This window comes from Anguilla anguilla, chromosome 19, assembly GCF_013347855.1.
Source record: "Anguilla anguilla isolate fAngAng1 chromosome 19, fAngAng1.pri, whole genome shotgun sequence".
Classification (NCBI taxonomy): domain Eukaryota; kingdom Metazoa; phylum Chordata; class Actinopteri; order Anguilliformes; family Anguillidae; genus Anguilla; species Anguilla anguilla.
This window is the reverse complement of record NC_049219.1, coordinates 7,757,574-7,770,663: the sequence shown is the minus strand read 5'-3', so window position 1 is coordinate 7,770,663 and position 13,090 is coordinate 7,757,574. Positions and strand designations below refer to the sequence as shown.

Genomic DNA, 13,090 nt, shown 5'->3' with positions numbered 1-13,090 from the left:
CACACACACACACACACACGCACGCACAGCAGCGCTGCCCGAGACACACACGTGACGGCAGATCAAAGCCCCCCGGCTCTCTCTCTCTCTCTCTCTCTCTCCAAGCAGAGCCAGGGCTGATCTCCAAGAAAGCCCCGCTCTCCTCAACGTCAGCCCGCTGAACACAAAATGAAGCACTTAACGTCAAACGCTTCCTGACAACCGCTGGAGTGCCCCCCCCCCCCCCCCCCCGACACGGGCGGCGTGCCACCGATCCGCAGCGGCGTGTCGCCAAGGGAGGAGTCCTATCGCTACGCGCGCGACGCGCTCGCACGCAGACGCGGATACGGTCCGAACCTGCCGTCCACACGCTACCGCACGCGGAAAAGGGACCCTTCCCTCACCGCGCACGCGTGTAGAACACGCACTTACTGCACGTCGCTTTGGATAAAAGCGTCTGCCAAATAAATGTAATGTAACGTAATGCAATGCAATGCAATGCAATGCAATGCAATGCAATGCAATGCAATGCAATGCAATGCAATGCAATGCAATGCAATGCAATGCAATGCAATGCAATGCAATGCAATGCAATGCAATGCAATGCAATGCAATGCAATGCAATGCAATGCAATGCAATGCAATGCAATGTAATGTAATGTAATGCAATGCAATGCAATGTAATGCAGTGTAATGCAATGTAATGTAATGTAATGTAATGCAATGTAATGTAATGCAATGTAACGTAATGTAATGTAATGTAATGTAATGTAACGCAATGTAACAATGTAATGTAATGTAATGTAATGCAATGTAACATAATGTAATGTGATGTAATGTAATGCAATGGAACATAATGTAATGTAATGCAATGTAACATAATGTAACGTAATGTAATGTAACATAATGTAATGCAATGTAATGTAACGTAACGTAACATGCGCGTGCCAAACGCTGGCGATATAGCGTATACCCACAATGCACTGCCACGCGGCTTTTCCCGCTAATTAACGCCGCAAGGGGAGGAGGAGGAGGAGGAGGAGGAAGCACGGCCCGGGATCCAACGCTCGGCGGAAAGGATTCAGGCTCCGCTAAGCAATCTGTTCGTTTCGTTCGCGAACTCGCAAATTTCGCTGTCGTTAATTTGCTTCACGACACAAAGTCCCGAGAAGGGCAATTATACTCTCTTCTTGAAGGAATCGTCGCCTTGCCAGCGTCATTATCGCCCCTTAGCGTTTGTGGAGGAAGGAGTACTGTCGTGGTTCGATCAAACCTTACGTAGCGTAAGAAATAACAAGGCGCGGAGAAAAACATGAAAGCGAAGGAGTAGCCGTAGAGCAGGCCCCGGGGCCCTCTGGGATTTCTGAGGCCCATCAGCAGCAGCGCTAACGAGACGAGGCAGCCGTTATCTGGACTTCTGACAACCCGAAACGGAACGGGGGGGGGGACAGAGGGCCACGAGGTGAAGATGCTCCGTCCACAATCGCCGCGGAAACGCTGCGACCGCGAAGGGGAAGAGATGCCTTTCCTTTCCCGGCCAGCAGGGGGCCCCCCTCCCTCTCCCGACCTCGCGGACGCGGGCGTCTCCTCGCCCCAGCCTGGCCGTTCCGCGATTCGTTCGCGGGTTTTTTTTGCGATCCGCCGTCTTGCGATCGGGCGCTTGGCGACGCTCCATGCATTATTCACTCCGTTTGCGGGCTCAACTTGTCCGGGCCCTCTCCGGTAAATGAGATTATTCTAACTCGGCAGGACAGGCCGGTTAGAGTAAAGGTCGGAAAAAGAACGCGCAAAAGACTGTGCGCACACACACACACACACGCACACACACACACACGCACACGCACACACACACACACACACACACACACACACACACACCGGGGCTTTCAATCAGCCTCAGAGTAGCAGCCAGGGCAGGCTGGTTGAAATCGAGGTCCCAAAAGAATGTGCACACACGCCAGGGCTTTCAATCAGCCTCAGAGTCGCAGGGTCACCCGCCGGCAGTCTTCCAGCTTGGCGAGGGGTACGTAGGAGGGCTACATTTTTAAAGATGCATTACTTGAAACCAGAAAACTGGTTGTGGTTGGGGTCGGGGGGTGGGGGGGGGGGGGGGGGAGGCAAGGGGGCAAAGAGCAGGAACTCAGTTCAGCGCTGCATCCGGATAACCCTCAGAGTAGGTAACAGCTAGGGGAGCACGGCAATAGCAGACTCTTTATGCCCAGTGACAGGCGACAGGCAAAGTACGTACCCCTGAATATTTACTGAAGCCATTCAGGGTGTGTACTTCGCTCGAGGGTAGTGCCCCACACAGGAATCCATCTTGCAAGCATAGTTCTGTGACCGCACTGCCACACCATGTGAAACACGGGTTGCCTTTTCACATGGTTCACACTGTACCATTTCGCTTGCGGTTTGTAGATTTCTTCTGGGAGATATTTAACATTTTGTAACCGAGTATACGCGTGAATTTTTTGCCCTTGTTGCCTGATTCACTTTTTTTTTTTCCTGGAAAATGCAAGTGAACCTCAGGGAAATTATATGATGCAACATCCAGCCAACGGCAGCGGGAATACTTTCCCCGGGTTTCGCAAATAGGAGAGCCGCCATGTTCTTTCTAGGGGGGCGTCGTTAACGAGAACAGGGTGATGATGCGTTTCCGGTGTCCGTCAGAGGGAGAGAATGGACAGTGGGTGGGACTAAATAAAAAATCTGTCCCTAACGCTGACTCACAATTATGACTAACAAACCAAGAAGTTTGTTGTTCAACAATCAGCAAATCAGTAGTTTGCCAATCTTAGTTGGCGGCAGTGCAGCACAGCGGGTAAGGAACTGGGCTTGTAACCCGAAAGGTCACAGGTTCAATTCCTGGGTAGGGCTACTGCCGTTGTACCCTTTGAGCAAGGTACTTAACCTGCATTGCTTCAGTATATATCCAGCTGTATACATGGATACAATGGTAAAAGGTAAAAGTTGTGTATGTCGTTCTGGATAAGAGCGTCTGCCGAATACCTGTAATGTAAGTTTATGCAGAAACAGCGTAACGTTCAAGTTTACCGGTCAGTCAAAGTTAAGGAGGGATGTTGACTGAGCGCAGGCATTGGTTCCCGCATCGTGCCAATGCCACACAGGGTGAGCGGCGGCTCCTCCCACCGCCAAATATGGCCGGCGGGAAGGCCCTGGCGACGCAGGACGGGTGGAGATCCGGGACGGCGGGACCACCTTAAATCCGCGCCGTTCTCTCGCGGAGCCACCTTTAAAAAAAAAAAACGCTCGGTCCCGCTCTCCGGGGCGCGACGGGGGGAGACAGTTTCCATGGCGACCGAGCGGAGAGGTTCTTCTCGGGTCCTGAAGCGAAGGCGCTCTCCGGCTTCGTCCGCGTTCCGGCGGACGATTCGCGAGGAGAGAGAGCGCCCCCCCCCTCTCTCTCTCTCCCCCCTGCCGCACGCGCCGCGGCCGCGGAACTCGGCGAATGAACGAACCGGTCGGCGGCGGCGGGTTCCTCTCCTCCGCGCGCCAACGAGCGGAACAAGGAGCCGGTCACCGCGCTCGCTTTCACCAGCCACGGTGACCGCGTCTTCATTTAGAGGGGGTGTGTGTGTGTGTGTGTGTGTGTGTGTGTGTGTGTGTGAATGAGTGTTTGTGTGTATGTGTGTGTGTGAATGAGTGCGTGTGCGTGTGTGTGTGTGTGTGTGTGTGTGAGTGTGTGTGTGTGTGAGAGTGAGCGAGTGTATGCGTGAGTGAGCGTGTGAATGAGTGTGTGTGTGTGTGTGAGTGTGTGTGTGTGTGTGTGTGTGTGTATGTGAGAGTGAGCGTGTGTGTGTGTGTGTGTGTGTGTATGCGTGTGTGTGTTTGTGAGTGAGCATGTGTGTGTGAGTGAGCGTTTGTGTGTGTGAGTGTGTATGTGTGTGTGTGAATGAGTGCGTGTGTGTGAGTGAGTGTGAGTGAGTGAGCGAGTGAGCGAGTGAGCGAGTGTGTGTGTTTTGCCAGGAGCAAGTCTTCAGAGACTTCTTTTCCTTGTCCGTTTATTAATGACTGTTTCGGTCCAAACAAACACCTCTCCAGTGCTGCTAGCAGCAGTTAGCCTAAATCATATGAGTGTGCTGTAGCTGCTAGCCAGCTGTTTGCCCCTTTTACTGAGCTCCCCCCCAGCCCCACTCATAACAGCACACTGCAGGCTCAGGCTGCTTCTCCAGCAGCAAATACAGCTAAACACATCAACATGCGGCAGTCTGTCCGTAACCATGGCGCACTCTCACAACACCTGTAGTCATCGCCAATACCCTCTGCTCAATTTCAATCGGAATTCCAGCTCGCCCCGTCCGTTAGCCAGGCTAGCACGCATCACCCGCGCGACGGCAGTTTTTACGCGGTTTTATTCGGGTTGAAACAGACAGCGGACAAAATTGCTACAATTATCCATTTTCTCAGCAGACGTCCTCCGTCGGGGATTGCTTGCAAACGCTCGTGTTTTTACCCATAATCCAGCTGGGTGTTTACCGGAGGCAATTTGTGCCTCGCCCAAATGGATGGGGGGGAAACATCTGTGCCCCACCTGGGAGCGGAGGTCTTCTGGCTCAGGTCCCGGGCTCTCGATCGCTAACGCGCCGCACATTCCGCCGTCGGCCCCTAACGCTCGCGTAGCGATTGGTCTGGACGAGCCAGCGCTGAAACGCCATTGGCTGAAGCGACACAAACGGGCTTTAATCGAAAGGGCTCCGGTTGGTCGCTCCTTCCTAATTGGCGTGCCGGAGACGCTGACGAGCTCACGCCGTTTCACGGATGAGAACAACTCGCCAAAACAACAGAGCCGCTTGGCGGCATCTTAACTGAAAACGTCGAGAAAATGTTTTCGATTGTTGTGACCTGCGCGTTGCCCCCGAAGCTCGCTAAGGAGAATTAACAGGAAGCTTAACGAAATCCAACTCTGTGTGCCCCAGCATCGACAAAAAAAAACAACAAAAAAAAACACAGCTATATCTTTAGCACACCGTGCAATGCTTAATTAAATATTAATAGCCGGTAAATTATACATTAACGTAAGTAAGTGTGTTATTTTCCGCGAATGTTTTTTTTTTTTTAATTGTATTTTTAAACCGTTTGCACAAAGGCAACACAAACACCGCAGACAGCCACAGGAAATGTGTGACGGGGGAGGAAGTCCTGAGTCATTCAGTCCCAGCCTGCTCTCTGTTCCACGTGTCAATCAAAAAGAAGAGGGCGGCTGTCAGTTTTCACATCCCTCGGCGATGGGAAAAGCCAGCTGTTAGATAATGGGGAGGTGCCATCAATCAAAAAATTTAAAAGGAAGCTAAAAAAAACTCCATTTTTTTTTATTTATTTTTTTTAAAAGATTTGGCTCGGTTTTATAATTTTTTTTATTTTGGATCCTTTGTCTTTGATTTCTGCAGTAAAATTGCATAATCACCAAGTTATCGCCTTCAGATAATTTTAGAACAGATGCAGTTCAGTATCTGGTTAATCTACGCAATCTATGGTAGAATGGAATGTAAGGAGCTGAGCATCTAGCCTCTAGACTAAAAAAAAGAAATAAAAATCTATGGTACTACCCAAAAAAATAGCTGGTGGAACCCGAATGAAAGTAGATATTGGAGGCTTTCCCGTTCTTCCTTCCCTTCCTTAGAAGATGCGAAGACTGGGGTTTAATGGAGGTCTAAATTAGCCGCGCCCCGTCGGCGAAATTCTCAGGGCCGAGCAAAAGGAGCCGGGTGCCCCCGAGGCTGAAGGGGAGAGGATTTGATTGGAAGCCTGTCCCATTTTCCCTCCCTTTGGTCCGATATGAAAGGAGACACGGGACGGAATTAGGCGACCCGGAACGTTCTCCCGCTGATGGGTCCCCCGCCCGCATGCCGAGCACACGCTGAGGAGCCTTTGAGGAGACAAGCACGCGCGGGCACACACACACACACAGACACACACACACGCACACACACACACGCGCAGACACACACACACACAGACACACACACACAAGCAGACACACACACACGCAGACACACACAGACACACACACACACGCACAGACACACACACGCAGACACACATATACTCACACAATGTGCACAGAAACACACACGCGCAGACACACACACGCACACACGTGCGTATGCAAGTACAGGAATGCCTGTGTGCGAGCGCGAGAGGGTGTGCGTGTCAGTTTGTGTGCATGTCTGTGTGTCTGTGCACATGTGTGCGTGTGTGTGTGTGCGCATGCGTGTGTGTCCGTGTCTGTGCGTGTCTCTGTGTGTGTGTGTGTGTGTGTGTGTGTGTCTCAGCTGGCTGTCTGCTGGTCCTCATCTCCGGGGGCTGTGATCACACACCCTCCTGGTGAGACAGCGCCCGGTAATCCTGTTAGCTCTCATCACAGCTGGGGCTAACTTCCCCCCCCCCCCCATCCCCCCATCCCCCAACCTCCAGCAACCCTGTATTCCAGCTCCACCCAATCAGCAGAGTCACACACAGAAATCCACCCCCACCCCCCCTTCCCTCAAACAGCTAGAGGAGGGGTGTGTGTGCTCATATCACCACCCACAGCGAAGGTGGAGCCAATCGCACGGCGCAGAGCACCCTGAAGTCTCCGCCCCCCACGGGCGTGGCCACCTGTATGACAGAATCCCCCCTCCTCCAGCACTGCAACAATCTTCACCATCTCCTCAAACCAGGTCACTGTCGTCATTACAATTTCCTCTATATTCACGAGAAAAAAATGTTGTTTATTATTATTATAATACATACATTCTCAGAGCGGTGCGTTTTTAGACACGCCCGTCCGCTTTAATGCCTTCGTAAATATTCAAATATTTAGATCGCCAACGGGCAGCCGAACGCCGTTTGTCTGCAAGCTGCACGCCCGCACTCGACACATTTGAATAAAGGAAATGGAGTCAGACGCCACGGAAAGGCGCCTGATAAAATCCCCTGGGGAGTTCTCAGCGGGCTACCGTCAGATGCAGGGGCCCATTTCGGTCAGGGGGGGGGGGGGGGGTCCACAAAATCGGTCCAGGGTGGCCCCTGTTTTTGCTAGTTTTTGTTCCAACCACAACTGCAACGTAACTGTAACGAGCTGCAATCCTTCCTCATCAGACACTCATATAATTTTTTGAAGAGTAGGTCTTTTGGAATGTTTTTTCTAAATCCCAAGTCAGTGTTCTAGAACTCCACTGCTTTCAGTCACCACGAGTGACCGCGACATCAGCATCAGAATGTTCAGTTAAGAACATTCTAATCGCATATTTCACACACCATAAAAGGTTAATGTATTTATATGACTGTTGACGGATTCACTCCCTCAAGCCCCATTATGTCTGAAGTAGCCATGCGCGCCGTGAAGACTAATGTCCCGTGTTCACTGTCCATGACGTTCCATCCGTCATACCAACCAGTGCTTTAATCTTCTGAAACGTGGCAAATGTTCCCCTTCCAAAGTTCGCATTATTTAATTCAGAATTGGTAAAATAAACGAGATCCAAGCGGCCGAAAGCGTGGACGCCTAGTCACTGAAATGAAATCGACGAGCCGAACCTGCGTGCAATTAAGGCGCATTTAAGGAGAACATCCAGAGAGAACGTCAGCATATGTTCTCTGTGGCATTCCTTGATCAAGAGGTCGGCTCCTACCAAAGTCAGCATACAGAGGGGTGCCCCAGGACCGAACCACTGAGAGACACTAATGTGGGTGTTACTTCACAGTGTCTATACTGTTACCAAACACAGGCTAACATAGCTTCTGCACAGTATCTATACTGTTACCAAACACAGGCTAACACCGCTACTGCACAGTGTCTATACTGTTACCAAACACAGGCTAACACCGCTACTGCACAGTGTCTATACTGTTACCAAACACAGGCTAACACCGCTACTGCACAGTGTCTATACTGTTACCAAACACAGGCTAACACCGCTACTGCACAGTGTCTATACTGTTACCAAGCACAGGCTAACACAGCTTCTGCACAGTGTCTATACTGTTACAAAGCACAGGCTAACACAGCTACTGCACAGTGTCTATACTGTTACCAAGCACAGGATAACACAGCTTCTGCATAGTGTCTATACTGTTACCAAACACAGGCTAACATAGCTTCTGCACAGTATCTATACTGTTACCAAGCACAGGCTGACACAGCTTCTGCACAGTGTCTATTCTGTTACCAAACACAGGCTAACACCGCTACTGCACAGTGTCTATACTGTTACCAAACACAGGCTAACACCGCTACTGCACAGTGTCTATACTGTTACCAAGCACAGGCTAACACAGCTTCTGCACAGTGTCTATACTGTTACAAAGCACAGGCTAACACAGCTACTGCACAGTGTCTATACTGTTACCAAGCACAGGATAACACAGCTTCTGCATAGTGTCTATACTGTTACCAAACACAGGCTAACATAGCTTCTGCACAGTATCTATACTGTTACCAAGCACAGGCTGACACAGCTTCTGCACAGTGTCTACTCTGTTACCAAGCACAGAGTAACAAAGCTACTGCACAGTGTCTATACTGTTACCAAGCACAGGCTAACACAGCTACTGCACAATGTCTATACTGTTACCAAGCACAGGCTAACACAGCTTCTGCACAGTGTCTACACTGTTACTGCTGGCTCAGGCCTCTAAGCAGCAGCACACAGACCCACCCCATGGAGAACCAGCAGCTGACCGGCAGAACCCTGCGGAACCATGCGGAACCTGAGGGAACCCTGCGGAACCCTGCGGAACCCTGCAGAACCCGAGGGAACCCTGCGGAACCCTAGGGAACCCTGCGGAACCCGAGGGAACCCACACTCACCGTCCTCTTTGCACTCTTCCGGCGGTTTGGCCTTCTTCGCCAGCCTCGGGTCCAACCACGACGTCGTCTTAGTGTTGTGGCTAAGGAAGGAAGGAAGGCGAGAGACAGAAAGAGAGAGATTTTCAATGCAGTAACTGCCCGTCAATAAAAAAAGTGAATTCCCTTCAGCGCGCCTGCTTCTCGAGCGGTGGGGAAAAGAAGGTCTGCAGGTTAACAGACGCGGTCGAAGCCGCTTGATTTGCTCCGGGGCGGGTCATTAGCGGGAGGGAGGCGCGAAGTTCCGCCGACTCAGCGCCGGCCCGGGGATCGGCGACGGACCGCCGGCGGGAAGGTTTCCCAGCATCCCCTCCCCCCCCCCCCCCCCCACCGGGGCGCGCGGCGCCCGCATCCAGAAACAGGGGGGTGCGTGGGGGTAAGGGATCCTGACCTTGGCCCCCCCCCCGAGGCCCCGTCGCGGGCCCTTGGTTGTTGTCGCGGCCGACCTCCCTGTCTGTCGAAGTCGACGGGAAACGCGCGAAACTCGCGCTCCGACGGACTTTGAGGCAACGCAGGTCTGCCTCATTACCGCTAGCTCTTTCTCCGACTCCTCTCTCTCTCTCTCTCTCTCTCTCTCTCTCTCTCTCTCTCTCTCTCTCTACAGCTGGTGTTATTTGAAGGACCATGTGTCCATACAGCATTCAGCTCATTTACATTTACATTTAAATTTCGCCATTTAACAGACGCTCGTAATCCAGAGCAGCTTACGTAAGCGCGTGCAAAAACGGCTCAGGCAACAAAGAGCTGACCCAAAGCCATAAGGCCCACGCCGGATAGTAACTGTTTAAAAACTACATAAACCTACAGCACACAGTTAACTCCACAGCCGGTTCAAGAGGGAGACCGTAGTAACCATGTAGTTTTTTCCAATAGCAAATGAGTTTGAGGACAGAAAGTCAGACGTAGCGCAGGTGGGGCTAGCAAACTTCTAGACAGGCCATTCAGCCCATCTAGAGCATAAGAATACACAATGAGGAGAGCAGGCCATTCAGCCTGTCTAGAACATAAGAATACATAGTGAGGAGAACAGGCCATTCAGTCTATCTAGAACATAAGAATACATACTGAGGAGAGCAGGCCATTCAGCCCGTCTAGAACATAAGATTACATACTGAGGAGAACAGGCCATTCAGCCCGTCTAGAACATAAGATTACATAATGAGGAGAGCAGGCCATTCAGCCCGTCTAGAACATAAGAACATGAGAACACATACTGAGGAGAACATGCCATTCAGCCCATCTAGAACATAAGAATACATACTGAGGAGAACAGGCCATTCAGCCCATCTAGAACATAAGAACACAAGAACACATAATGAAGAAAACAGCCCATCTAAGCTCACCGTTTAGCAGCAGAAGAGAGAGCATCCAGCGCTGTGTGAAGTCAGGCCCTGACGGTCCGTGCCTCTAGCGCATGACCTGGGCGAGCTGTTGCACTGTTGCGCGGCTCTCCGCGTAAAAGAAATACTTCCCCCGACACGGGAATCAACTTTCAGCTCCGTTCCACCTCCGCTCCCTCGCGCCGCCGACAGACTCTGACCCAAAATATCTTCACCCAGTCCCGATTTGGATCTCCACGGCAACGCAGCTGCAGACGCACAGCCGGCCGTAGCGAACGAGCTTGCCGGATGCGACGGCGCCTCGGTTTTGGCCAGGGGGAAAACTCGCCTTCCCAGCATGCTCGGCACCGAGTAGATCGTTTCAGGGCCTCCTCTGACGATGGCGGGGGCTGAGAGCAGCCCCCCCCCCAGTCACCAGGAAACGTGAAACCGTGGGTAATCGTGTGAGGGGACCCCCAGCGTTGGGGAGGGGGGGGGAGTTAGAAGACCAACCACGGCTGTGTTAATCAATCACTGAGCAAAGGCTTGTATTATTTCCGCACTTCAATTTCAGTCCGGAACGTTCCTTCAGTAGTCAGAGGGCAACAGCTCTTGAATACAACATTCTGAAAATCTGTATTTTTTTTAATGAATCAAAAGAGATGACTGGTATGACCATCTGCCACTGGATTCCGATGAACTCTTACCGTCAATCGAGAGCGTCTCTGTCTGACGGCGTTAGCCATCTTGTACATTCAACTAAAGCACACTCTCCCTGCACTTCAGAGTAAAGTGCCAGAAGAACTCCCAGCCACGCAAACTCAATTATCACCCTCTGACCCCGCAGCAAACGAAGAGAAAATCGTTCGGATAGGTAACGGGCACCGGCGACGAAGAACAAGGACACTCATTCGCGGAAGCACACTTACGTCGCTCGCGAGGCATTCCGTGCCCACGCCGACGGACGACTTCCTGCCGGCGGAATCGACGCGCAAAACCGGAGAGCTCCCCAAAGCGCACTCCGCGGCGAGCGACATCAAGCTACCGAGTTAGCGGATAAAAGCAGACGCTTTTTTTTTTTTTTTACACTGTTTTTTTATTTAGGCTATTTTCCTGGCTTTGAAGGGGGGGGGGGGAGCGGGGGGATATCTTACTGCTCTTTGTGACTTTTTTCCAAGGCTTTTCAGAGACGGAATTACATTAGCGGGTTTCTTTTTTTTTTTTCCAGTGGAGGGAAAGCAGGGGCTTGTGGGATACTCACTCGATGAAATAGACCTCGCCCTTCTCGGTGTAGGCCATCTCCCAGTTGTCGGGCAGGGGCCCCAGTTCGTCGTTCTCCTCCGGTTTCGGGGGCGACTTGGGGGGCGAGGGCGGGGCCTCCTCTTTGGGCGCCTCCTCGGGCGTTGGGGAGGAGGCGGGGCCGGGGCCGGGGCCGGGGCTGGGGGTGGTGGTGCCGGGGGCGGGGTCGGACTGCGGGGGGGCGGAGTCCCCCGACACGTCGGTGCTCTTGTCCTCCTGCTCGCTGGATTCTGTGGGACACAGCGGCGAGTGAGTCACAGGCCACCGTCCGAACACAGGTCTGCAGCCGGAGAGAGACTCTCTCTATTTAACATTAAACCACAGGCATGGAGGGGGAACACACACAGTACATGCATGCACACACAAGCACGCACCCACACACACACACACTACACACACACACACTACACACAGGCACACACACACACACACACACACACACACACACACACACACACTACACACAGGCACACACACACACACACACACACACACACACTACATACACACGCGCGCACACACACACACACACTACACACACACACTACACACATGCACACACAGACACACACACACACACACACACACACACACACTACACACAGGCACACACACACACACACACACACACACACACACACTACATACACACGCGCGCACACACACACACACACACACACACACACACAGTTAGCCAGTAGCTTTCCAGTGAGAGCCTCTCACAGTGCATTTACCACAGCGCCGCTCTCCAAACGGCTTCGCTGCTTCTTATCCAACCCGCCGAGAAACGGAATTCGACGCACTGAGCACAAATACCCTCCTTACAAGGGACACAGCAGCCGCCACTTCCCACTGCTTTCAGCTCAGCGGTCTTAGCAGGAGACAGGATTGACTTCTAATGGGCTGGGACCCAAACGCTTAGCGTGGGGATCTGTGGGGATCTTTGGGTACGGGCCGGCCAGCCATAAGCGTGCCACGAAGAAACGGGAGCGAACTACCGGAATGAAATGCTACATTTCAAAAAAATATTCTGTTTTATTATCTGGAACGTATTTTCAAGATTAGAAGTCAGTGTTCTAGAACTCCGTTGCTTGCAATTACCAGCAGCGATTGTGACATCAGCGTTAGAACGTTCAGTTCAGAACATTCTGATCACGTATTTGTGACCTCACACCTTAAAAGGGTAAAATGCAGCTGAAATATATGGGACCGGGCAACCCAGGTTGCCGAGCAGCAAGTGCCCCGGGAAACGCCCGCGCGAAGATCAACAGTCCACAATTCACGCAGCGAAGCGGCAAAAGCTCTCCGATTCCGGTCGGGCGTTCGCGCCCGGCGTTTCCGTCCCATCGCGTTCCCTTGCCCGCAAAGCCGACTTAATCTGCCGCCCGCGGTCGAGGCCGTGACTCGCCGTCACGGAACGGAATCGCCGCGTCGACCGGGCCATGTGACCCCGTGACCCCCCCCCCCCTTTTTTTTTTATAGAGCGTTTAGCCTCCAGGTCGGGGCGTGGAGAGCCACGGCGTCTGCCAATCATCGGCGCGCTTCAGCGCCAGCGACTCGCTCCAGGCCACTGATTGGCTGGAGAGTCCGTGGATTCTGTTTTCCAAGGCCTAAATGGGCGACTGATTAAAAGGAAAAGCACAAA

At 52.2% G+C, this 13,090-nt stretch overlaps 1 protein-coding gene and 1 long non-coding RNA gene across 4 annotated transcripts in view; one reads left to right on the top strand and one right to left on the bottom strand.

Moving 5' to 3' along the window:
* LOC118219326 overlaps positions 1-13,090 on the top strand; it is a 285,113-nt gene that overhangs the window by 134,911 nt on the left and 137,112 nt on the right. The window lies entirely within an intron of this gene.
* The window catches only part of LOC118219253 (membrane-associated guanylate kinase, WW and PDZ domain-containing protein 2-like), a 159,710-nt gene that overhangs the window by 47,180 nt on the left and 99,440 nt on the right, over positions 1-13,090 (bottom strand). For all 3 annotated transcript variants that reach the window (XM_035402270.1, XM_035402271.1, XM_035402272.1), the window contains 2 exons: positions 11,408-11,675; positions 8,792-8,871 (listed from right to left, as the gene is read on the bottom strand). In XM_035402270.1, coding sequence (XP_035258161.1) covers positions 8,792-8,871; positions 11,408-11,675 — 348 coding nt within the window. The remainder of the gene's footprint in view (positions 1-8,791; positions 8,872-11,407; positions 11,676-13,090) is intronic.